Consider the following 26,491-nt stretch of genomic DNA (forward strand, 5'->3'; position numbering starts at 1 on the left):
AGACCCATTCAGGAATGAGTAAGAGCATTTAGAATTCTAAAAACCATCTCACATCATTAGCATTTATTATTTATTAAATATGTAAACCAGCCCCTTCATCCTCATATCTTGATTGGTTGAGAGGGGTTGTATGTTTGGGGACAGAGAGGTTCTCCTTTGAGGTCTCTGGTTTTTTGCCTCCGGGGTGCGCTTCCGAGGCTCGCCAGTTTTTCCTTCTGTAAAATGGGTACTTTGCGATGACCATGAAAGCTGCTCACATTTCCAAACATGCCTCCACATCCAGAAACGTTTGCAGTAATAGGCTTTGGGAAGTGCAACAGGTACTTTGGTTCCCAAACGCCGAAAACCTGGAAGTAAGTGTTCCGGTTTTCGAATGTTTTTCAGAAGCTGAATATTTGATGCGGCTGTCGGCTATTGTTTCCAGGGCGCCTGCACCAATCAGAAGCTGCACCTTGGTTTTCAAACATTTCGTAAGTCAAACGGACTTCCGGAACGGATTAAGTTTGGCACTTTTGTTTTTGCTATTTATTTTGCGCTTTTGTTTTTGAGGCTTTTTTGGCTAATTTGTTTTTGTGACTGTGCAGCTGTTCAGCTACTGATCAATTGTGTGACTACGGAAATGGATAAAAGCCCCCCATCCAAACAATGACTATCATCATTAATTTTTATCATCTACAATACTGTCTTATTTATTTTATAGTACAGTACATTGATTATTGCTTTTGTTTTATGCATCAATGGTCTTGTTAGATAGTAAAATTCATGGAAAATTGCTGTTTTAGGGGTTGTTTTTAAAGTCTGGAATGAATTAATCTGTTTTGCATTAGTTTCTATGGGAAAACACGCCTTGGTTTTGGAACGCTTTGGTTTTGGAACGGACTTCCGGGATGGATTAAGTTTGGGAACCAAGGTACCACTGAAAGCTTGTCGAGTTTCTCCCTCCGCTGAAAGCATGGCCTGGAGCAGCCAATTTAATGGACTTTTCATTTCCTGACCATTGGGCTATGCTGGCTCATAGCTGTCAAGTGTCCCTTATTTGAAGGGACAGTCCCTTATTCCAGCGCCATGTCCCGCTGCTGTCCCTTATTGATGGATGTCCCTTAAATGATGTTCCTTAAATTTCAAAGGAAGCAGCTCCTCTCCCTCCCTCCCTGCCGGCCAGGGAGGAGGGAGGCTCCAACTGTGTTGCTTGGCTGTGTTGCTCACCCAATAAGAAGTCTAAGAACGACTGGGGGGGGGGGGTAGAGCTTGCATGCCTTGTGTGTGGCTAGTTAATGCAAGCTGAGGGTTTTTTTGAATGCTGGACGCCATTTTGTTGCACATGCTGCTGCAAACTTTGCAGTGCAAAGCCAGGCCAGGGAGCCATCTTAAGTAGAGGCTGCATAGGCCTTGTGGTGCATGTGATTCAGATTCTATCCAGTTGAACCTCTGGTTACAAAGTTGGCTGGACAGTGTTCTCGAAGCTACCAGCATTAGTTTGACCAGACTGCAGGAGGACAGGAAGACTGGAGTGCCTGGAACAGGTGAGGCTGCAGGTCCATTATTTTGGCTGCTGGTCCCTTATTTTCAAATCTGTAAGTTGACAGCTATGTGCTGGCTTGGGCTGATGTTCAACATCTGGAAGGTCCTGTGTGTTGGCTACCCCTGGCCTTGAATAAAAACCAAAGTTTCCCTGTACTTTGCAAGGAGAGGTGAAGCACAAGTGGTCAAGATGTTTCTTAAGGAAAACACCTGCCTGCCTGCCAGCCAGTTCCCCACCTGTGCTAAGACGAGGGAGGGGGGAGGGAGTTGCATACCAGCAATTTAGACAGGTATACAATGCCTCTCCACAAGTTCACCAAAGAATCACCTGTCTCATGAGGTCCAGCTGCAGATACATTGTGTGGAGTTGCATTTTTTCCTTTAGGAAGTCTTGCTGGGTCATACCACAGGGCTCATTTTCTGCAAAAACAGACCAAAGAAGAATTCCTGTGTTACGGCATTACATTTAAAGAACACTCTTAAGTTTGTGGAACTTTTAAAAAGAAAAGTAAAACCATATAGCTGAGCAGCTGGAATGTATTTAGGAGAGGGGAGTTCTGATTTTTTTTTTGTCCCCTTCAAAAGCAGAAGTGCTCTGAAAACCAGGAACCTATTCCTGCGCATTATAGACAAAGGTTTTAAGACCGACTTCCTTGTTAACGATGCTTAGGGAAACTGGTATTAATTCCATCCTCAAAGCCCACATATATATTGTGTCGTTCAACAGAACCCTTGAAGGCGGACTTAGAATCTTATCTCAAAAAACCAATGTTCCCAAACCTACAAGCTGTTCATAGGCAGCCGATTTAGAGTGTAATGAGAGGGAAACAAAGTTACCGTATTTTTCGCCCTATAGGACGCAGTTTTTCCCTCCAAAAATGAAGGGGAAATGTGTGCGCGTCCTATGGGGTGAATGCAGGCTTCAGGAAGCTCTGTGCAACCCTCGGGAAACCGGCGCGACTTCGCGCCAGTCTCCAGAGGGCTGCGCAGAGCTGCCTGCAGTCCCGGGCTTCGTGCAGCTCTGCACAACCCTAGGGAGTCCAGCAGGAAGTCGCACTGGTCTCCCCAGGGTTGCGCAGAGCTGCCTGCATTCCTAAGCCTGGGGCGAGCCTGGGCTTCGCACAGCTCTCCACAAGCCTGGGCTTGCGGATAGCAGGCTGTTCTCAGGGCTCGGGTTGGGGGAAGCTCAGGCTTCCCCCATGCCTGGGGTGGGAATATTCCCCCCCCCCTTTATCCCCCCCCCAAAAAAAACTTGGTGCGTCCTATGGGGCGGTGCATCCTATAGGGCAAAAAATACGGTAAGTTTTTTCATTCATTCCTGTATTATTCCCTGGCAGATGAGCTTGTGGGATTTTCTGTCTCAGGTGCTGAAGCAAACTTAGCCAGCCACATCCTGGGACCCATGGAGGAGACGCCATTTGCCGCCCCACTTCAGGCAGCCAGATGTTTTGCGCAGACCCTCCCCAAACCTTCATTTGCTGAGATAAGAGGCACTTAGTCAAGTGTGGTGTGCTCTCTCTCTCACACACACACCCCTCAGCCCCCCCCCCCCCGGGTTTATGTCCAGTTTCAGAGATCTGTTGGGATAAAAAAATATTAAATGGCGGAGGCCAGCATTTTTATAAAGGAAAAACAGCACATACAGAAAGGGTTAAGAGCTCCTCTCCCATCTGACAATCTTCCCTTTCTGTTAAGGCCTCAGGCAGTCTTCATAATGTTGAGTCCTGCATTCTGTCCCTGAGGAAACAATTGCCTGGCTCCAGAGAGAAAATGTATGGTCCCAAGGGTTTTTCTAAAAAAAATTCTTTTAAGGAAATAAGACTGAGAGAAAAGGACTACTGGATGGTTAAGTCCAGTCAAAGGCAACTATGGGGTTGCGGCGCTCATCTCACTTTCAGGCCGAAGTTTGTCCACAGACAGGTAGGTCATGCGGCCATCTTCTAGCACAAGGGAACACCGTGACGGAAACCAGAGAGCACAGAAACGCCATTTACCTTCCCGTCGCAATGGTAGCTATTTAGCTACTTGCACTGGTGTGCTTTCGAACTGCTAAGTTGGCAGGAGCAGGGACCAAGCAACGGGAGCTCACCCCGTCGTGGGGATTCGAACCGCCAACCTTCCGATCAGCAAGCCCAAGAGGCTCAATTGTTTAGCCCACAGTGCCACTTGCGTCCCTTTACCTTTTCTATAATAAGCTTCACATGAAAAGCCGGCCTCACCCTCAAATCACAACTCCCGACAAAGCAGTACAAGCATTTTGCTAGAACGGTTATGGATTTGAACCCCTGCAAAGCTGAACTGCTCACCTCTGACCTGCAAGGTTTTGTATTTGAAGTCGTATTCATCTTGCGCATCCTCCAGATTTTTGATGATCTGTTCGATTCCCTGGAAAAGCAATGACCTCGTTTTCGGCATTCAAGCTTACGCACTGGGAAATGGCAAAGAATTCTTAAATTGCCCCACCCACCTTTCTTCCTGGGAGCTCAGCTTATCCCTCCCACCCCCTTTTATCTCTGCAGCAACTCTGTGAGGGGTAAGGTTAGGCTAAGAGAGACAGAGACTGACTGGCCCAGGATCACCCAGTGAGATGTGTCTGAGTAGAGATTTGAACCCAAGCCTCCCCATTCCTAGTCCAACACCTGAACCACTATACCATACTGGCTCCTTATTATAGTGAGGTTTCAAGGACCGAAGGGAGAGACAGTTTAGTCATGACTTGTTTAAGTAAACCAATTTAGACATCTAGGATAGTCAGTGACTCAGTAAAGACATTCACACTTAACTCTGGTTAACTTTAATGCTGGTTCAATTCCAAACGTACAGGGATCGTGGAATGTGCGTTGAGACACTAGAAAAACCCGTTGGTGGTGCTGGGTTAAGAAAGCCCGCAAAGATGCAATGCTTAACACATCGTTTTTCCATTGGTCCCAATCTGGAACGGGGCTTCAGCGACTCGGATGCTCCCAGACCATCCCTGGGACCACTCTTAACCATGACGATGCAAAAAGGTTCTGCACTCATTCTAAACCATGGTTTCCCAACCATAACCATGGCTTAAATCAAACTTCCCTAAGCTTGGTTATGGATTTGGTATGACAACTCCCATTAGGATCTAGCTGGCTAGGGCTAAAGCTCATAGTCTAGCAATATCTTGTGGACCAGCATTGGGAAAGGCTAGTTTAGGCAATTTCAATGAAACTGAAAACAATTTAGGGCTTAACATGTATGTTTATTTAATTATTGCCCATCCTTCACCCCAAGAAACCAGGCTTGGTTGCAGCATTAAAAACAAATATTAAAACAACTTACAAACATAATATGGGTTTCTAAAAACACTGTCTGGAAAGGGCGATAGGCCAACCACTCTTTGGTTGAAAATTTGTGGTTGCGTTTCTTCCCGTGAGATACCAAGTGAAATAAACTTGCAAGAAAGCAGACAACAAAACTCTACAGCAGCACTGATGAGGTAGAGCCCCCTGGTCGACTCCAAAGATGAACAAACCCCTGTCCAAATGCGGCAAGGAAAGACAAGTCCCGTATTTTGCTCTCGCACCTCTCAGCATGTGCTTTTCGTCAACAAGTTTCAGCTTAAGAACTCCTGGACTTTCAATACTTACAGTGACACTATCCTTCACGCTTTTGACTTTCGCATCCAGTTCCTTCACTCTGCCCAGCACTACTGTGTTCTGCACAGTCCCCACCTGCATCTGGAATGGAAACGAGAATGCATGGCGACATGCAGGAGGGACGAAGGACTACAATGCCCATCACCCCTGACCAATGCCCATGCTGGCGGGGACCGATGGGAGACTGACAGCATCTGAAGGTCTGCAGTTTGTCCACCCGCATGGCTACGTACAAGAAACTAAACCCCAAAAACAAATTATTCTCTACAAGGGACGGGCAAACTGAGCACCTGCTCACTTGGAGAAATCTTTCAAATCAACACAGTCCCACCCATGTGTTGTCAAACGTAAATCTCACTTCAGCAACCCGGCGTGGAGAATAATAGAAGGGTAATAATAACCTCACTCCTCAAATCATTATAAAGAGTGCATCCCAGAAGCACGTGAGCCACTGACTCAATACTGCCATCTCCACAGGAACATAACCGTTTTCCCAGTGGAATCGACCCTCAAGTACCAGCCGAAGGCAGTACAGTATAATTCAATCTTGCAAAAGTGAAAGCGCGCCTGTATTTTGGAATTGTTAAATTTTGCAAATAGGGTGCCAAAGTGTCAAAATGACCAGGTGGAAAATAATCATACAGTGGTGCCTCGCAAGACAAAATTAATTCGTTCCGCAAGTTTTTTCTTCTTGCGAGTTTTTCGTCTTGCGAAGCACGGTTTCCCATAGGAATGCATTGAAAATCAATTAATGCGTTCCTATGGAAACCGCTTGCCAGGCTGGCGGTGCGGAGAAGGGCTTTTCTCCCCACCGCAAGCCTTCAGGACAGCTACGGGAACAGAGGGGAAGGCGCGCAGCGCTTTTCCTCTGTTCCCGGGGCTTGCGTGGGAGGAGGGTTTTTCCTCCCCACCGCCAACATTCAGAACAGCATTCTGAATGTTGGCGGTGGGAAGGAAAACCCTTCTCCCACCCCAAGTCTTCAGGACAGCCATCCGAAGGCTGGCACGGGGAGGAGGTCTCTCCGTCCCCCCCGCCAGGCTTCAGAGCAGCCTTCCGAAGCCTGGCGGCAGGAGTAGGTCTCTCCGCCCCCCCCCGCCAGGCTTCGGAGCATCCTTCTGAAGCCTGGCGGTGGGAGGAGGTCTCTCCGCCCCCCCGCCAGGCTTCGGAGCAGCCTTCCGAAGCCTGGCGGCGGGAGGAGGTCTCTCCGCCCCCCCGCAGGCTTCGGAGCAGCCTTCCGAAGCCTGGCGGAGGGGCGGAGAGACCTCCTCCCGCCGCCAGGCTTTGGAGGAGGTCCGAGGACAGTGGGGAAGACGCGCTGCGCTTCCCTGCTGTCCCGGAGATTTCCCTATGGGCTTTCGTTTTGCGAAGCGCCTCCACAACGGAAAACCCTTTCGTCTAGCGGGTTTTCCGTCTTCCAAGGCGTTCGTCTTGCGGGGCACCACTGTACAATGGACAAAACTTCCTTAATGTGGCCAGATTATTCTGTTGCTTGATCTCTTACTCCCAGGTATATGGGAGCCTTGACGGGATTTTAGACTCCAGGGAAAGGAAATGCAGGCTACAAAAATGAAAGTCCTACTGACGCTGCAATGCTCGTTCCAATGCTTTGTGAATTCCAGCATTCCAGGGAACGCCTGGCTTCAGGCACAATGTTCTTGGGGCAGTTAGTACCGTTGGTTTCAAAGGGAATTGGGGCTGAATTGGACGTCGTGGGAAACTGCATTTGTTCGTTGATGTTTTTTAACGCAGCCATGGTGCCTGATCAGGATTGGAACCATAATGCTAAAAGTGGGGGGGTTATTCCCTCACCCACAAAAAACAAGTGTCTATTTCCTTTGAAAGGAAGTTGTCGTCAGCATCAATAGTAGCTTTGCTTCCAGAGCAGATAGCAGCTTTAGAGAAAGGAACCCATTTCTGGGGGACCAAAACGCAATGTTGCATTTTCAGTATCATCTAGCTTAACAGTGGCTTGAAGGTGACTTACGGTTCAACATGAAAGCAAACATATTTGGAAATACAGTCCGCCAGTTTTGTCCAAAAATTGCATGTGCTGCCCAATTACAAAGCTTATAAACAATAACATTAAACTGCAGGTAAGAAAACATAACCAATAAATAAGTTAAAACAGATTTTAGATAGAAATTTAAACAGATACGGCTTTAAAAAAAAACTTGCGTCCTAAAGCAGGCACTGGGCGAGACTCTCTTGGCTGCAGCGAGACTGTTCCACTTAAAATTGATGGCTTGTTGTACATTGAAAGAAAGCTACATGAAAATGATGTACTGTTGGTATTTGACTCCAGTAAAACTAGCAAAAATGTACAAAAATCTCCATTTATGTTGTGTAAAGATAAAGAAGGTTATGTTTACCACATGTAGAGGACATGTAAAATAGGAAGAGACTTCTGGGAAATGAGATACAATGAATTGAAAAAAAATGTTTAAGATAACTTTTATCAAAAAACCAGAAGCCTTTTTACTAGGGTTAACAGGAGACGAAATAACAAAAGAATAAAAAAGACTATGTAGGCGACAACAGCCGCAAGAATGCTACTTGCACAGAAGTGGAAGGAAGAGAAAGTCTCAACTAAAGAAGAGTGAATAACCAAGATGGACGGACTATGCCGAAATGGCCAAGATGACCGTGAGGATCAGGCACCAAGATAACAAGAAATTCAGTGAAGAGTGGGGAAAGTTTATAGAATATCTTAAAGGCCACTGTGTACACTTAAAAACGTTAGCAGGATTGTTTTAACACTTATAATGTAATATTAGTTAAGGTAGAAAACGAGATAAAATGTATTAGACAAATGTAAGTAAAGGTAGAGGTACCCCTGCCCGTACGGGCCAGTCTTGCCAGACTCTGGGGTTGTGCGCCCATCTCACTCAAGAGGCCGGGGGCCAGCGCTGTCCGGAGACACTTCTGGGTCACGTGGCCAGCGTGACATCGCTGCTCTGGCGAGCCAGAGCCGCACACGGAAACGCTGTTTACCTTCCCACTAGTAAGCGGTCCCTATTTATCTACTTGCACCCAGGGGTGCTTTCGAACTGCTAGGTTGGCAGGCGCTGGGACCGAGCGACGGGAGCGCACCCCGCCGCGGGGATTCGAACCGCCGACCTTTCGATCGGCAAGCCCTAGGCACTGAGGCTTTAACCCACAGCGCCACCCGCGTCTCACCTAGACAAATGTAATTAGATGCAAGAATATATAGAGGGGAATTGGAAACCAGGGGTGGGGGAGGGGGGAAGTCTGAGGGACCCAAGTAATCCCAGGTGTGTAAAAACTGAAAATGATGTGAATGTATAACAACATTGTTTAAAAAATGAAATATTAAAAAACCCCAACAGTAATTTAAAAAAAGAGATTGTTCCACAGCTGAGGTGCCAGCACTAAGAAGGCTCTCCCATTCACTTGTTTTAACTTTGATGACACCCAGGTCAAGCAACAACAGAAACCCCCAAAGACAATCGCAGGCTCTGAGCAGACATGACAGTGAAGGAGATCTTCTTGGAAGTCCAGCCTGAGCTTCGGCATGTAATGTTGGGGCAGCACTCCACATGGTGTGCTGTGTGAATGTCGCTGCGGATCTCTAGAGGGTATCTCTCAACGACATGATGCTGTTTGCCCAGAGACAAAAAAGCAAGGGAGAAAACAGTTACCTTATCTACTTCCTCAGCCAACTTGAGGATTTTCTCTTCTTCGTGCAGACACTTGGAGATCATCATGGCCATGAACATGGGGTCTTCCTCAAACGTGTTCTAGAATACACCATAAAGAACAGGTTAATGCGAGCTGGCCCAGCTTCTCTCTCTTTTTGTTGCATTTGCCTATAAAATAACAACAACAGGAGGAACTAACAACACTGACCAAGGCATCCTCAGGTTTCGATGTCCCATCAAACTCAAATAATAAAAGATGCTGAGTGCTCAGCCTCACAACAGGTGAGCTGCCAAGAAGCAGAAGTAGAGCCTATTCACACATGCACCTGGGCAAACCATAGTCCCGGGAAAAATCTGCCCTTATTTATGCTCATCTCAGTATTTTGCATTTCTGAAGACAGATCGCAAGTATCCAACATCCTTCAGAGAGCCACCTTATTGCAGGTAGAGAGTCCATATGCATAAACCTCACTACTGCAGCTGCTATCTAGCACCCCAAATTTGGGGGGCCAGTTCAACACACAAAATCCAAGATTGTGGACCAGTAATTGTTGAACAAACATTAAAGGGGGGGGGGGATCTGCCAACATTACCCTTGATTTGAAGACATGATAAAATTTTCAAGACCGTAATACACAAAGCTATTGGCTGTGAAGTACCGTATTTTTCGCTCTATAAGACGCACTTTTCCCCTCCTAAAAAATAAGGGGAAATGTGTGTGCGTCTTATGGAGCGAATGAAGGCTGCGCGGCTACCCCAGAAGCCAGAACAGCAAGAGGCTATCCCAGAAGCCAGATCCCTCTTGCTGTTCTGGCTTCTGGGATTCAGAATATTTTTTCTTCTTCTTGTTTTCCTCCTCCAAAAATTAGGTGCGTCTTATCGGCTGGTGTATCCTATAGAGCGAAAAATACGGTAATTGCATGCATTCATTTGAAGCACTACGATACCACTTTAAACATTCCCCAAGAGAGTTTTGGGAGCTATAGTTTGTTACAGATGCTGAGAGTTGTTAGGGGACCAACTCCTCTCCTGTATTGAGAGGTTTTTAATGTTTGAGGTTTTTCTATGTGCTATATAAGCTGCCCAGAGTGTCTGGGGAAACCCAGCCGGATGGATGGGGTATAAATAATAAAATTATTATTCCAGTCCCAGAGGTACAGTGGTGCCTCGCAAGACGAAAAGAATCCGTTCCGCGATTCTCTTCGTCTAGCGGTTTTTTCGTCTTGTGAAGCAACCCTATTAGCGGCTAAGCGGATTAGCGCTATTAGCGGTTTAGCGGCTATTAAAGGCTTAGCAGCTAAGCTGCTAAAAGGCTATTAGCGGCTTAGAAAAAGGGGGGGGGGAGTGAAAAAAAAATCGCAAGACACGCAAGACGTTTTCGTCCTGCGAAGCAAGCCCATAGGGAAAATCATCTTGCGAAGCAACTCAGAAACGGAAAACCCTTTCGTCTAGCGGGTTTTCCGTCTTGCGAGGCACCACTGTACAATTTCAAGAGTACCCTATGAAGATGGATTGACTGGATAAATAAAATTGGTTTAGCAGTGTTCTTCGACTGTTCTCATTTGTTTCACTGGTACATGACCAGGAAAACATCCAGCATTTACTTGGGGACACTATCAAGGCCCTTCTAAACGGAAGGATCATGGCGAGATCCTTGCATGAATGAAGAGCGTATGTAAACCATGTGAATAATTTTACTTTTTTTTTTTTTTACAGAGATACTTCTCATTCACAGGGACATTACCTGTAGGTTACGTTTGCTCTTCCTAATGTTGTGCTGAAGTAAAAAGTTGTTTTCCTGCGTGAAGCGGCTGTATTGGTCATCCAGCTGAGACAGCAGGTTATGGAACAGCAGAGTTGCCTGCGAAACATCGCTAGCAGCATGGTCCCTGGGAGATGGAGCAATGGAAGATGTTCACTTTCAGCTTCTTTACCCTTCCACAAACCTTCTTGCAAGGTCCTCTGCCCTTCCAGCAGCCTATTTTGGTTTATTATTTGCAGCAGCAATCCCAAATAACAATACTGCACTGCAGCTAGACTCAAATAGGTACAAATAAAGCAGACAGGTGTGCCACCATTATGTTTCGGGTTGGAGCAGCACCAGGTACCAGTGTTAGAAACTCAAGATATAGAAGCTACATGCCAAATGGCTCCTTAAACCAAGGTTGCAGTCGCCAAAACAGAATGTCTAGTTGCCATTTTGGGGCAAGACGGCTCTGAAGTCTTGCTTTGCAAATGATGGACTGGTTGTGATCGATTCTCAGTTGAACATCTGGCAGATGACAACCTTGAGCTAGGATGAGAAGTTTGAGAACTTGAAGAAGAAAAGTCACTTGATCCAGGGACAGTTCATATATACAGTGCTACCTTGGCTCTCAAACGCCTTGGTACTCAAACAATTTGGAACCCAAACACTGCAAACCCAGAAGTCAAGTTTTCCAGCTTGCAAATGTTTTTCGGAAGCGGAACGTGCTCTGTTTTGAGTGTTATGGTTCCGATTTGAGTGCCACATTTCCATTTTGAGTGTTACGCTGAAGTCTGCCTGTTTCTGCTTTATGCGTTTTTGTATCTGTGTGGAACCCAGTTCAGCTAATGATTGATTGTGTGTGTGACTGCAGTATGTTGCTTATTGCTTTCATTTTATAGATCAGGGGAAGGCAACCTAAGGCCCATGGGCTGGATGCGGCCCAATCGCCTTCTAAATCTGGCCCACGGACGGTCCAGGAATCAGCGTTTTTACATGAGTAGAACGTGTCCTTTGATTTAAAATGCATCTCTGGGTTATTTGTAGGGCATAGGAATTCATTCTTTTTTTCTTTCCTTTTTTCAAAATACAGTGGTACCTCAGGTTAAGTACTTAATTCGTTCCGGAGGTCCGTTCTTAGCCTGAAACTGTTCTTAACCTGAAGCACCACTTTAGCTAATGGGGCCTCCCACTGCCGCCACGCCGCTGGAGCACAATTTCTGTTCTCATCCTGAAGCAAAGTTCTTAACCTGAAGCACTATTTCTGGGTTAGCAGAGTCTATAACCTGAAGTGTATGTAACCTGAAACGTATGTAACCTGAGGTACCACTGTATAGTCCAGCCTACCACATGGTCCGAGGGACGGTGGACCAACCTGAAAAAGGTTGTTGACCCCTGTTATAGATCAATGGTCTCGTTAGATAGCAAAATTCAGGTTAAATTCCTTTTTTATATTTTTTATTTAAAAAGTCTGGAATGGATTAATCCATTTTTGCATTATGGGAATGCGTGCCTTTGATTTTGGAACGGACTTCCGGAACGAATTAAGTTTGAGGACCAAGGTACCACTGTATTGGCCTATTCCGAGCTCTTTCTTAACCTGCTCCTGCTCAGGAAAAGCAATTTCGTCCCAGAAATTCATTCCGATTGAGCAGATAAAACGTAACTGATAGAATTCTCCAGGGTGGGGTATTAGTGTGTAAAAACAGTCCAGATCCAATGATTCCTGGTTGGTGGAGATGTCAGGCATCTTCACTTGGTCACAAGTGGTCAAGGACCAGATGCAAAATGAGCCTGTTAATTTCAAACACTGCCAGGTACCGTGATGTCATGCAAGTAACATCCTCAATAGTATACGTTTCTCTGTTGACAAGACCTAGGATGTCGTTGGCTCAACTTGCTTACATCTCAACATTAAACTGGTTGCCAAACAAGGGCTTGCAATACAACATGTTGTTTACTTGCTTTACCAAAACTTAATTCCTATGCAAACATTATCTTCGGCACTTTTTAAAGCCCAATCGTTTTTGACAGGAGCAAATTAGGCCATGCACAGTTTGGAACACAATCTTATCATTTGACATCTCCAACACAAGTTGGCCTCTCACCAGTCTTGGGCTTCCAGCCACTGCGCGAGATACTGTCGTATCTCCATGGGGAAACTGTCATCGTAGAGCTGGTGTACTTGCTCCAGGAATTTCGAATCCAACTGCTGCAGTTTATACCACTGACTCATCCTGCAGAATCAAAAGGAGAACTGTTTTTAAGAATATTTACTGTAACGTTCTCTTATCACACACCTCAGTGGAGATTTTAGCTTCCTCTTCTCTGAGATCAGAATGGAACTGCAGGCTACCAAAAGTTTAGGAAGCTAGCAAAAGGCAGAGAGACCTGCAAGCCAGTAACTTGTGTGTTCACAAGGCTGCTCCATCAGAAAATGGCTTAGGCCCAGCTGTACTAAAAAGCAAACTTGAATTCTGTGCCAAGGAACACTGCATTTTATAATGTTTAATATTCAATGTCTTACTATGTTTCTATATGTGCTGTAAGCCGCCCAGAGTGGCTGGGGAAACCCGGCCAGATGGGCAGGGTATGAATTATTATTATGCTATACGAACAGCACAATTTTTCTGCCTTTGCAACAGGGAGTAAAAAGGCTAGTGGAGGAATTGTAAGGGTGGAAAATGGGGATGAGCAGGACTTAGGCTGCAATTCTATACCCACTTACCTGGGAGTAAGCCGCACTGAATGCAACAGGGCTTACTTTTATAGCATTCTTCTGTTATAAGGTTAGGTGGATAGTGTATGTAGGTACAAATAATGTATAATGTACAGGACAACTGCCAAACTGTTTGGCATCTGGACACATCCTGCAAGAAGTTCAGAAATCTCCCCTCTCTTGTGACTTACATTAATTCAGCAACTGGAGAAAAGAGGTGCAATCTAACCCCTAAGTTAAGCAGTATCACACACCAGTGGGTTCAATGGGCAAGATTTAACAGGCATGCTTTTAATCGTTCCCCACTGAAATCAGAGGGACAAAATAATGCTTAATTTGAACGGCATGATGCTCAGTGCATTTCTGCATTGGCTCCAGACAGATCGCAATCTGGACCAAGACAAGTAGGGAGAAATAACCCAATCTTTAGCACCTTAATAACCAATTCCCTCTTGTTTTAATTCTGCCATGGGCGTAGCCAGGATTTATGTTGGGAATGGGGCAGGACTTCTGTCTGGCTCTGTCTAGCAGATTCAGAATGAAACGTCTCAACAACAGCTGTTTTAAATTGTTTTCTTTTGACCCCAGAATAATCTGTCAAAATCTTACGTCATTTGACAACTAGAAGGTAAATAAAAACAACAACAACATCTGGGCGTACCTTTCATGCAGTTAAAGGGTATAATTTGCAAAATTACAAAAAACACGCCTTTTAAAAAACAACAACAACAACCCTGAACTAAAACAAGTTTTCTTGAATTTGCTGAAAACCGTTTCACACTTCCTTCTCCAATTCCTTTTTTCCAATGCAGTTTTTCTGTGCACGCTCAGTAAGCATAGCCCACTGAGACTCCCCTGTGACCTCTGACCTTAGCCAGTCTTTATGCTCTGCAAGGTACTGAATGACCGCTCTATGGTCCAAGTAGTGGTGCAAGGCTGAGCAAGAGAGATAGTCAGTTAGTATTCTAAATTTCGATGTTCTGCAGACAATAGCTCACACATTTCAGGGAAGGATAAAATAATATGCCACATACATAAGTAACAAAAGCTGGCACTGCTAAATAAAGGATCAAAATCAGAACTGCTGTCATTAGAATAATCAAGATTATGGAAGCAGAAAGAAATAAGAACTTTGCACCCTGAAATCCAACACCTGGGAAGTCATCCTTAATGGTTTAATTTGGCATTAGAATAATTTTTTTAAAAAAATTGTATTGTAATTTGATATTGTGAAAATGTGGCTCTTTTGGATCAATGTGATTAAATAAAAATTATTATACAAAATCAGGCACGGATGTTTTCTAGGGAAAAGTACTTGCCAGGGAGGAAGATTGAGATATTTTTATTTATTTACTTGATGGGGTGGGGGGGGGGAGCTGCCCGCCCCCGGCTACGCATTCTGGCTCCGGAAAATAAGTGCAATCGCCAGCGAAGCTTGCAACACTGAAGGGTTTGTGACACATTCCAAGAATGCAACTGTGCGGCCCCATCTCCTACGTATACTTGGAAGTCGCGTCCAGCTGCTTCCGAACAGAACTTGGCATGATGAAAAAACTAAAAATCTGAATGGAAAAAAGGTTTTTCCTGAGTAACTGGTGCATTTGCACAGGAGGGCGAGAGAAAAAACTTCGAAACCATTCGCACCATAAATTTAAAGCACACTTGATGCATATTTTACACACACACACCCAAAAAAATCATGGCACCATCAGTTTAAGCGTGCTGCGAATTGCAGTTCTGTGCGGAGTAAGCTACAGTTCCCCGATATATAGAGATATATATATTTAGAGAAGCAATGCCTAGAATGGATGCAGCCTTACTCTCGCATAATTCGAGGGAGAGCAGCCTTATTTTATATCCCGGCGTTGGCGAGACGCTTGCGCGAAGACCCTGGGAATCCGTAAGGCCCAAGCAGACGGCTGGCCCTTTTTGCATGCATCTATCTCCCTTGCATTCTTGGAGAGCCCAAAACTACGCAAGCACGGATGCAAGCAGCACCTTGCTCCTTCTGCTTACCTGGCTGGTCTGCAGATGCCCCGGAGCGCGCGCCGATTCCCCCCTACAACGCTCCCCGACTCTATCTAAAACGAAAGTAAGTCGGACTAGGAAATAGCAAGCGGCGGCAGGAGCGCGACCAATCAGCGAGGCGCTGCTTTCGGCGAGCAACCATTCAGGAGAGAGTGTTCCGCCTTCTTTGAATAATCAGGCTGTTCCCACGATTGCGCCCTCCTCCCTCTCCGGCAAAAGCACAGCTGTAGTTTAGCAAAAGGGGCCGTGCTATTATCGTCCTTCTGATCTTGCTGTGTTCTTTTTGCAAACGTTTCTTAAAGCTAGCTAACGCGCTCTCTCGACCGTCTCCTCATCCTTGCCCTTTAAAAAAATAAATAAAAAGCATTGTTCCCCTTGGCAAGGTATGTGTGGGTGTGGTTTTTTATGTATTTAAAAAATATCAAATTCAATCCATGTATCTCAGGGCTGTTGACAGATGTTTCTTTGACAGAATTTGACACTACTGCTGCTTTTTTTTATTTTTAAAATATATACTACTCGCGGGACGCGGGTGGCGCTGTGGGTTAAAGCCTCAGCGCCTAGGGCTTGCCGATCGAAAGGTCGGCGGTTCGAATCCCCGCGGCGGGGTGCGCTCCCGTTGCTCAGTCCCAGCGCCTGCCAACCTAGCAGTTCGAAAGCACTCCCGGGTGCAAGTAGATAAATAGGGACCGCTTACTAGTGGGAAGGTAAACAGCGTTTCCGTGTGCTGCGCTGGCTCGCCAGATGCAGCTTTGTCACGCTGGCCACGTGACCCGGAAGTGTCTCCGGACAGCGCTGGCCCTCGGCCTCTTAAGTGAGATGGGCGCACAACCCCAGAGTCTGTCAAGACTGGCCCGTACGGGCAGGGGTGCCTTTTACTCTTCATCAAGAGATCCCAGAGGCAGTTCAAAGAATAAAATTCAAGATAAAACACAGTAAATAATTAAGCCAAAACAAAACACCCTCCCCCTTCCCACAGATGCATTTAAAAGGCTGTAGAATATTCATCAGCCAGAGGTTGATTGAATAGGAATGTTTTAACCTGGTGCTAAAAATATATAATGAAATGTTCACCAGGCGAACCTCCCTACGGAGAGCATTCCGCGAACGGGGTGCCACTGCAGAAAAGGCCCGTTCTTATGTTGCCACCCTACAGATCTCACTTGGAAGAAGCGCACAAAGAAGGGGCTCTGTTTGTTCCAACAGGGACAAAAACCTCGAGGTTAGTGAGTTTGAGAGGATTGCATGATGACGGCTTCCTAATTTTTGCATGTGCTTGGCACAAAATAATTAGCAACCCAGTCCTAGGTGGAATCTACAAATCCAAGACTTGTAGCAAGAAGGGGTTTCCTGCACAATGCTCTGTAGCTCTACTCTGAAGTTAGCCCCCCTCCCAGCTGCATAGGATTAGCTACCAGTTAAAAGCAGGTAAAAGGGACGCGGGTGGCACTGTGGGTTAAACCACAGAGCCTAGGACTTCCTGATCAGAAGGTCGGCGGTTCGAATCCCCACGACCGAGTGAGCTCCCGTTGCTCGGCCCCTGCTCCTGCCAACCTAGCAGTTCGAAAGTACGTCAAAGTGCAAGGAGATAAATAGGTACTGCTCTGGCGGGAAGGTAAACGGCGTTTCCATGCGCTGCTCTGGTTCGCCATGCTGGCCACATGACCCGGAAGCTGTACGCCGGCTCCCTCGGCCAATAAAGCGAGATGAGCGCCACAACCCGAGTCGGCCACGACTGGACCTAATGGTCAGGGGTCCCTTTACCTTTTTAAAAGCATATCAGATTACAGCTTCTGTTTAAATATTTGAAGCTTCCCTATGGTTTCGTACCTCCACAAAGATCAGGTTTTCACAGTAGTGCGTTTCCTTTAGCATCAGTACTGTTGTAGGTAATATCTCAAACTCTTAGTAAACTATAGATATGGGGTGGAGAGGAGGGAAGATTTCACCCAACGTGGGACTTCAACCCACAACCCTGAGATTAAGAGAGTCTATCCCAGGAAATAAGTTTCCTGTGTAGAACTTTTATTACACTGATGCCACCAAAGTTACCACCCTTTGAGCAATGAAGCAGAAGTCTGCAAAGCTGCCAAGTTCAATATTATCAAGCTTTTCGGTAAGGCAATGAACGGCCCGGGTCAAACATGCAGAAACCTCTAGGAAACCCCCAAGATCCCAGCCTGCTTTTTCCAGCCAAACCACACAGAAAGGGGAGGAGGCGGATGCCGCGCCTGGGTGAAGGGCGGGAGGAGAGAGCTGTTCCTGGAACAGCACAGCCACACGTGCTTTCTGAGAAACAGGGACAAGTACGGGAAAGCCCTCGTCGGCAATGAAAACGAAAGTTAAAAACGGTCCCACGTGGTGGGAGCCTGGGGAGGGGAAGGAGAAAGAGCTGGCTTCAGAGAGATGGCCGGGAGGATTGCTTTGACCTCCTTTCTCCTTTCGATTTCAATAACCTCCTCTGAGTTAAAGAAAAGAAAGCAAAGCCCCAACTTACTATTGCAGTGTTTCGGATCGATGCAAAGCGATGTATGAGCGCGTCCATTGTAAAGCACTCTGAAAACAAGACAGGAACCCCGGAAGTTCAGAGGGGAGCTGTCAAGGAAATATTGGCATGGACTGAAATGGACAGTGTTGTAATTTGTTGCGTCTCCTGCACCGGCCAACATGGGGCGGCAGGGCTTAATAGATGATGCCAGGGAGCCCAAATCTGGTTTCACATCCAGCTTTTAAAACAGGATTGAAGTGGAAGTTAAGGGGGCAGGAGATGGTTAATAGTACCCAGTTCCTTATTTGCATGAAAGTTCAGAACACTGCTCAATCAGAAAACTTTTAAAAACACATGTATTATACACACACTAGTGTTTGTACTTCTCTGTACCCCAAAATAAACTCTGGTCGATCTCATATAGTAACCAATTTTAGCATCTTCTCTGGTAGCAATGGAGAAAGTGAGGACTCTAGCATGAGCATAATAAAGGTAAAGGTACCCCTGCCCGTACGGGCCAGTCTTGACAGACTCTAGGGTTGTGCGCCCATCTCACTCAAGAGGCCGGGGGCCAGCGCTGTCTGGAGACACTTCCGGGTCACGTGGCCAGCGTGACATCGCTGCTCTGGCGAGCCAGAGCCGCACAGGGAAACGCCGTTTACCTTCCCGCTAGTAAGCGGTCCCTATTTATCTACTTGCACCCTGAGGTGCTTTCGAACTGCTAGGTTGGCAGGCGCTGGGACCAAGCAACGGGAGCGCACCCCACCGCGGGGATTCGAACCGCCAACCATGCGATCGGCAAGTCCTAGGCGCTGAGGCTTTTACCCACAGCGCCACCCTCTTATCACCATGGGCAAAGCTTGATCCAGAAAGCATTGAACTCTTTTGTTTCTATGGTTGTTTCTAGTTGTCCTGTATACTAAGGCATTCATTCACGCATGCTATTACACACACACACACACACACACACACACGTATCTCTTGAAGGTTCTGCAATGATCAAGAACAGCAGCATTCATTATACATGCTTCATGTGTGCAAGTCCTTTCAGAGATTGAGAGGGGCTTGGGTAACTTCTAGTTTCTGAAACCCCTGGCTGTTATAAAAATAAAAAATGACAACACAGGAACACACAAAAAAGATTTGAGTAATTTATTTGACAAATGTTTTTTCTACCCTTCTTCTGTGCAAATGCACCAATTCATCAGATAAATCTTTTTTTGCCATTAAGATTTTTTGTTTTTTCATTATTCACTAAGATACAGAAAACTAATGTAAAAAAAAATAAATCCACGAACAGTAGTAAAAATAGACTATGGAGTCCTCTCTTAAAGGTAGTTCTTAACCCTCACCACCCACAGAAGGTAGTAGTCCCTCCCAGCTCTCACCTGGGATCTAGGGGGAAAATATAAGTTTCATTCAATGTCACAGCTGATATTAAGCATGATAAGCTGAGATATACTCGGAGTTGAGAGTAGATTTCATGCTCTTTATTCAGCTCATAGTGGTGAGGAGGAATGGAAGTTCCCCCAGAATGTCTGCTTTATATACATTATTTACACAATGGGCCCCACGTGATTGGCTAATTCCGGGATTCTCCTCTAGGCCAATCAGGTTGCGGAGTCACTTCCACCTGGAGCTGGATTGGGTGGCTCCTGTGGACCAATCAGACTGCTGCATTCTGAATCCTGTTGTTCTAGGACCAATCAGACTGCTGCATTTTGGATCCTATTCAACTCAGTACATAACATAAGCCCATTCCAATGTTCTTATCTCATAGTCAACTAGACTATAGTTTTAAGACACAAAAATATAACAATTCTCTACCTTTCTACACGTACTTGAACCAGGCTCAGGTAGTGGTTTCTTTATATAATCAGCTGATAGTCATATTCACTATACACTCTCCAGCCAAGGGGGTCTGCTATTCTTTTGGCCATGCAAAAACCACTTGTCTTGGAGCTAGAAAATCCAGTTCTCAATGTCCAGCCATTTCTGGATGTGTGTCAATTTATTCAATATTTCCAATGCAGCTAGGCTTCAATGAAAGGCCCAATATGTTTTCACACATAATTACGTTGCTTGCAGTCACTTTAGCTTGTAGTTTTTAAGGCTGCTTTGAAGAGTTATTCACACATATGTGTGCTTGGCTCAGTTCTCCATTGTATCAAGGTTTAATATATTGTAAGAATGACAGTTTGGTGCACACAGATTAAAATATCACAAGAATAAATATATAGCAAAAATACATAACCTTTGTGGATATGCATGACTTGGAAGATTTGTTGAAAACATGGTGGATTTTGGAATGGCTGCCAGGATTCATAGTTCAGGATCCAGAAGTGGCAAGAATTGAAATATAGAACCCCAATTTTTAGGGAGTGGGAAGGACAGATTGCAAAGAGCAGCAGTAATTCTACTACAGTTCTCCATTAAATTATATCTATATAGAGTATAAAGGCAGAAATAATATTTTTAGACCTGTGCAACTAATTTGATTCTAGCTTTTCAGTAGTACATCCATTTCCTAATTTTTCATTGCCACTTGTTTCATGTACTAAGTTCTAGTCCCAGTTCAGACATAATGCTAAACCAGGGTTGTGAGAATAAGCCAAAGTGAGCCTCAGGCTTGCACAGTGCCAATGCTCTCCTCCTTCACATGCAATGTCAGGAAAGTGCATACTTCCATCCAGGGCCGGATTTAGGTTTGATGAGGCCCTAAGCTACTGAAGGTAATGGGGCCCTTTATATGTCCAGCTGTCCTTTGTCAACAACAAATTGTCACTGCTTTTTGTGTTGAATATATGCTATATATGCTATATGGTAATTTAATATATGCTATATGGTAATTTATGGACCTAATAGGTATCTAAAGCCATTTGCACATAACAAAATATGTATTTTATCAAAGTGATTGTTGAACTGAAATACAATTAAGAAGAAGTATATTAATAGTGTAATACATTAATATACTTCTTAGCAGTTTTAAATCATCTGCAGCTTTCTGTTATGGCAAAACTGATGAAATGGTGATTTATGTTCACTGTGCTTAGTTCAAACAAGCCAGGACTAGAATAAGAGAATCATGGAATAGTTGGAAAGGACCACAAGTACAATGTAGTTCAGCTTGCTGCAATGCAGGAATCTTTTGCCCCACGAGGGGCTTGAACCCAGGACCTTGAGATTAAGCATTTCATGCTGTATTATACTGAGCTATCCCTCGGGGTAAACCATGGAGAGCAGGGGTGGGGTGCACAAGCCAGAGGCTTATCACAGCTTGTTCTTTGGGCCCAATCCATGGCTTAGTGTTATGTCTGAACCAGGCCAAGTACTGACTTAATTTATGAAATCAGAGTTTGGTCAAAGACAATTGTGTGTGTCTGGAGGAGTGATGAAGAACCTGTGGTTCTCATCAACACCAGTCAGGATGACTAATAGTAATTGATGATGGCAGTTGTACTCCAGAAACGTCTGTAGGGCCACAGGTTCCCCATCTGTGCTCCACAGGGTACAGATACAGTATCTACAAAGGGAACTAGAAAAACATCTTCTTAGGAATGTTTCTGTTTAAAAACATACATATGCACTTTAGCATCGTCAGTCAGCTGAATATGGAGAACTTAACTGGAAGAGAAGAAGAAGAAGAATCTATCAGTTTGTGGAAATTCGTTGCTGTTTGTTTTTCTTAAATGCAAGTTGAGCTACAGCTTGCTGGAAATGAAAATGCCAAATGTGTATCTGAAAACTGAAAGTTGAAGCAAACAAAAGATCTATTTGTTCCCCTCTTGTGAAAGATTGACCCAATTTTCTACTGTGGTGTGAAATCCAGATGTTACGTTATGAAGAAGGCACAATGGTACTGTTGACCCAATTAATACAGCGCGCGGGGGGGGGAGGAGAATATCACTGAGGATTAGAGGCCCAATTTGATCTTTAAAGTCATTTTTAAAAGACCCAGCTTCGTTTTGGAAGTTTGTGCCGTATCGGTTCTGCGGAGGAAGCAGTACTAAATAAGCAAAGTGTTGTCTTTTCCTTAGTCGGTGGAGGAATGTGCAAGCTTGTGAATTATACAAAACTATTCATCACAGCGAAAGAAACTGCAACCTACTGAGAGCTATAGATACAGTAGTTTGGTTATAAATGTAGAAATTTTCTCCTATAAGCACACATTTATCAGGGTGCTGTGTGCAGTGTTTGCATAATTCCTTAAAATGTAAGCAGTTTCTGGAGCAGCAAGGTAGCAAACGCACATGCATGTGCAGGGAGTCTTTTAAGAGCGGCTGCAAGGATTTTATTTGGAAACTGTTTAATGCTTCCTAACCATGTGAAGAGCTAAGTGTTTTAGAGTACTATTCTCTCCTCCTCCTGACAAACTACTCAGTCTTCTCTATAAAGCTGTCCTTTTAGCAGGGGCTGGCTTAGTGCTGTCTGAACCCAGAATCACTGTTAAGCTGTCCCCCTCTCAACCTGAGTGGGAGCCAAGAACAGGTACAAAGCGGCTGCAATCTGCTCAGAAAGAGACCACCCATTTGTATTAAGCCATCGTTTCATTTCACATTATGTGAGAACACAGTCACTAGCTCTTTCGTTATAGCACCTGATAACCAGTGCTGACATACTTAGTGCCGTTTTATCAACAGCGAAAAAAAGTTAGTGACAATAAAGCTTTGTGCAGTCTGGTACAGTGGCACCTCAGAAGTCGAACGGAATCCGTTCCGGAAGTCTGTTCGACTTCCAAAATGTTTGGAAACCAAGGCGTGGCTTCTGATTGGCTGCAGGAAGCTCCTGCAGCTAATCGGAAGCCGTGGAAGTCATGTCGGACGTTCGGGTTCCAAAGAATGTTTGCAAACCGGAACACTCACTTCCGGGTTTGTGACGTTCGGGAGCCAAAACATTCGACTCGCAAGGCGTTTGGGATCCAAGGTACAACTGTATTCTAAAAGATACCCAGTCACTCCTTAACAGCACCTCTTCATTTGTTAACCACAAGTTTAGAAGAAATTAAGCTTGGAACGTACAGCAGTTTCCATTACGGTAGGGCTCAGGTGTTCTCTCAAAACAGCGTAGACACTTGGAGACATGGGGAGAAGGTCTGATGGAGAAGGTGGGTCTGTGGAATCACTCAGGCTTTAAAAAAAAAGAGACAGACAAAAATGACATCTTGAATGAGTAATACGCGAGAAGCAGATACTGTTGTAAGGGACTAAGCTTAATTGGCGCCTCAGGCACATACAGTGGTACCTTGGGTTACAGGCGCTTCAGGTTACAGATGCTTCAGGTTACAGACTCCGCTAACCCAGAAATAGTTTCTTTGGTTAAGAACTTTATTTCAGGATGGTGGCAGCAGGAGGCCCCATTAGCTAAAATGGTACCTCAGGTTAAGAACAGTTTCAGGTTAAGAATGGACCTCCAGAACGAATTAAGTTCTTAACCCGAGGTACCACTGTATTCTATTTTCACTTCCAATCAATCCTGGATGGTTCACCCACTTATTAGGAGAGGGTTTCCAAGACAAAGGAGCAAAAGAAATGTCACTTCCTCTGCTGAAGAGCAACATACCAATCGGACTGGTATGCCAGACTTTCCACACTAAGAAGTTTGGGAAACGCGACTTAATCAGCATGACTCACATTTTGGAGACTGGGATAAATACAGATGGGACGTAACCTTTGGTTCCTCCTTCCATAGGCCTTGGCGCTAAATTAAAAGCAACAACAACATCATTATGGACATTAAATCTCCCATCTAGGAAACCAGAAGTGCATATTCAGCAGTGCAGCCGGGTGAATTTGTTCTTCACTGAAGACAGCTGGTGGGGGAGGACACATAGCTCAGTGGCAGAGCACACATTCTTCACATGCACAAGGTTCCAGGTTCAAGTCCTGGCCAAAAGTACTGGTGATGGGAGAAGCTTCTGCTTGAAACCTTGGAGAACCACTTGCAGCCACAGTTGACTATACTGAGCTAGGTGGACCAATGGTTTGACTTGGTATATGGCCGCTTCCTATGTTAAAGGCTGCTCCAGAAGTTCTTAGGATGGGGCTTAACCACATTTGACTTTCTGATCTGTGCTTGTGGCGGGGCATGCAGTTTTTGTATGCCTGGTTGAGTAATTAACCTTGCAGAGAACGTTCCATTTAATATCGCATTTGTGAGGGAGACAGGGAGTGACTGTCTTTGCCAAGCCAGCTTGCTTTTTCTTCTTTGCTAGTTTCGGTTTGTATTTTTGTTACTGCTTTGATTGTAAGATGTCTTGTGCACCACAGGAAGTAATTAAAAATGGACAAGTCTAATCTGTTTTTAAAGAACAAATGCTCAGCAGTTTTAATGTAAAATGGTGGGGGAATATTTTTTTTTTTAAAGCAATATCCTACCTTCATTTGGCTGAGAGCTATAGTGCTTTCCAAAGGCTTTGTCTTTGGGAATATCTGGATAGAGATATTTCAGTGGGTTTTCAGGAACGTTGTCTGCCATAATAACTTTGTAATCTCGTAAAATATCAGCAAACGGCAGCGCAGTTAAACGACCCTTATTATATGGTTCAACAGAATGGAAATTCACTTCTCCTGTGAAGGACAAGATAGTTATGAATAAGCAGACAGTTAATTGATCACAGGTTGTTTTTTGTCAAATGGAAAGAAGAACCACAAACTCACTTAAAATAATAAAAATGCCAAATACACAAATGCTGGCCAGCTGAGAGCTGAGACAAGTAACAGATCCATTTCGTCCTAACCTGTTAAGGTACCAACTGAATATACTTTATAGGGGACTACTGCAACCCAGAGAAGGAGGTCCACAGAAGCTACAGCAGTCTTTATTTAATCTTACATCTGTAGTTAAGGTAGCACTGAGATTTGCATTAAAAGCAACATTCGAATGATCTAAAAAGGATCCTAAAAAGTTTGGTACTGGCAATTTGGCATGTGAGATGAAAAGGGAGGGCGGGGCCAGGCCATTAGTGTGCATTTCCCAAATTGCTTTTTGAACTCATGGATAAGGGCAATAGGGGTCTGGAGTGCAGCGTTCAGCATGTTAAAATATAGCACGTACCATTTTCTGACCGCGATACCCAGGTAAAAGTAATCCCTCCTAAGTTGCTTTCACTAAATCTCAATAAAAATGTTCCAGGCATCTTGTCCTTGAGCAAATTTCTCTCTTTTTCTTTGCTTACAAACCCCATAATACATCTGTAAAAAGAAAAAGAGGAAAAGAAATAGGTTTATATGTGCACAATGCTTGTCAGAAAATCCTGTGGCACGCTAGGGACTAAAGAATTTTTCTAAGGTGGCACAAACACTTAGTTGTTGCTGCAATTTGTTGACCACACCAGAGCAAAATGTGGACCCCATCCCAGTGTTGTCTTGGACCGTCCCCCCTTTAAATACACAGGTTTACAAATCCTGGACATTTTGGACTTTCCAAGGATTGAAAACCCCTGCATTTCAAGGGGAGGAAATCTGAGTCTACTCTGGAATGGAGAATGTCTTATGGATGTCTTTACATTAAAGGAGAAACAGACCAGTGTGAATCCACAGTTTGCTCTAGTGTGGACCAGTTCTAACTTGCCTACCCCTTCAGGAACCAGGCAAAATGTTATGCAGCAAACACATGTAATTGCTGGTCACCTGCAACTTTTTACATTCAAACTGCAGCACGGAGCGCCAAACTTTATTAGGGAAGTGGCGCTGAATGGGATGTTTACGTCTTTTCTGCTATTCTGTTTCGTATTCTATATTGCTCTCCTGAAGTAGTTTTTGGCAGACCAGTGGTTCCTCATAATGCTTGTCTCTAGAAGGATCAGCAAAGGCCCTATGATCAGTATTCAGGTGCCAATGACCCTGTGATAAACTTCCATACAAAACAAAAATGCAACCCATTGCAGTAAATATTTCTGCACTTTCAATACATAGTTTCTTAAATAGTTTTTTGGTCAGGTGATGAGAATTATAAATGTAATTCTCCGTAGCATTCTTGCTAGATTGGTAGATTCTTGGTATAGTAAAGGACATGCACCAAACAGAATTAATTACTTGCAAGGCAATGTTTAACCTTATATATTATTTTCACTCGCATTTTCTGACAGTCTGCTTAAAATATCATAGTAACCAACGACACCTAAACAGTGTATACAATTCTCTTTAAACAATAACCATCTTTTAAAAAATCTGGATATATGATATTATGAAATTATATTTCATATTTACGTATATAAATGAAATGTTTTATTTCTTTTGTAATGATTTTATTTTTCTGGATTTTTTTTAAGGGCTTTTGGTTAATTATGTAATTTTTGCTCACTCAACCCAATGATGCTTTTTGTGCACCTAAAATTTGTCAAGTTAGGTATTGTTAATTTTATAATTTGAGTGTATATTGGCTTTTTTTTTTAAGGATTGTGTTTGTTTTACTCTGCTTTTGTTAACCACCTTGAGTCTTTGTGGAGACATAAGCAGGATTTTTTTTTAAAAAAAACCTATTAATCCTGAAGGATGGGGAGTAGGAAATGGGTCCAGTACTTTTCCTTTCCCTCCAGCAGGGTCAATAGGAGTTTCCATGAGGCAAGTTAAACCACACATATATGAGGGAGTAAAAATTCAGAAGACTGGATCATGGATACTTTATTTTTTAGGTCATATGTGGTTTGGCTTAAATTCTCAACCAGCTGGATAAGCAAAATGCTTAAACTGGCTAACAATACTGCA

At 44.4% G+C, this 26,491-nt stretch overlaps 2 protein-coding genes across 3 annotated transcripts in view; both read right to left on the bottom strand.

The window, feature by feature from the left end:
• Positions 1 to 15,431, bottom strand: part of STAT1 (signal transducer and activator of transcription 1) — a 43,986-nt gene extending 28,555 nt beyond the window's left edge. The window contains exons 1-7 of one of the 2 annotated variants that reach the window (XM_028750649.2): positions 15,287 to 15,431; positions 12,660 to 12,788; positions 10,552 to 10,696; positions 8,808 to 8,906; positions 5,139 to 5,228; positions 3,828 to 3,906; positions 1,850 to 1,941 (exon numbers count right to left, since the gene is read on the bottom strand). In XM_028750649.2, the coding sequence (XP_028606482.2) occupies positions 1,850 to 1,941; positions 3,828 to 3,906; positions 5,139 to 5,228; positions 8,808 to 8,906; positions 10,552 to 10,696; positions 12,660 to 12,787 (633 nt within the window). In that variant the 5' untranslated portion in view covers position 12,788; positions 15,287 to 15,431. Of the gene's footprint in view, positions 1 to 1,849; positions 1,942 to 3,827; positions 3,907 to 5,138; positions 5,229 to 8,807; positions 8,907 to 10,551; positions 10,697 to 12,659; positions 12,789 to 15,090; positions 15,226 to 15,286 lie in introns of those variants that run through there. The other variant, XM_077917339.1, reaches the window with a different exon arrangement.
• Positions 15,432 to 18,924: 3,493 nt separating this feature from the next.
• Positions 18,925 to 26,491, bottom strand: part of STAT4 (signal transducer and activator of transcription 4) — a 34,591-nt gene continuing 27,024 nt past the window's right edge. Inside the window, exons 20-24 of the mRNA XM_077917375.1 lie at positions 24,840 to 24,976; positions 24,161 to 24,352; positions 23,417 to 23,483; positions 22,805 to 22,913; positions 18,925 to 21,410 (exon numbers count right to left, since the gene is read on the bottom strand). Of these exons, the coding sequence (XP_077773501.1) occupies positions 21,384 to 21,410; positions 22,805 to 22,913; positions 23,417 to 23,483; positions 24,161 to 24,352; positions 24,840 to 24,976 (532 nt within the window). The 3' untranslated portion in view covers positions 18,925 to 21,383. The remainder of the gene's footprint in view (positions 21,411 to 22,804; positions 22,914 to 23,416; positions 23,484 to 24,160; positions 24,353 to 24,839; positions 24,977 to 26,491) is intronic.

This window comes from Podarcis muralis, chromosome 1 (assembly GCF_964188315.1).
Source record: "Podarcis muralis chromosome 1, rPodMur119.hap1.1, whole genome shotgun sequence".
NCBI lineage: Eukaryota > Metazoa > Chordata > Lepidosauria > Squamata > Lacertidae > Podarcis > Podarcis muralis.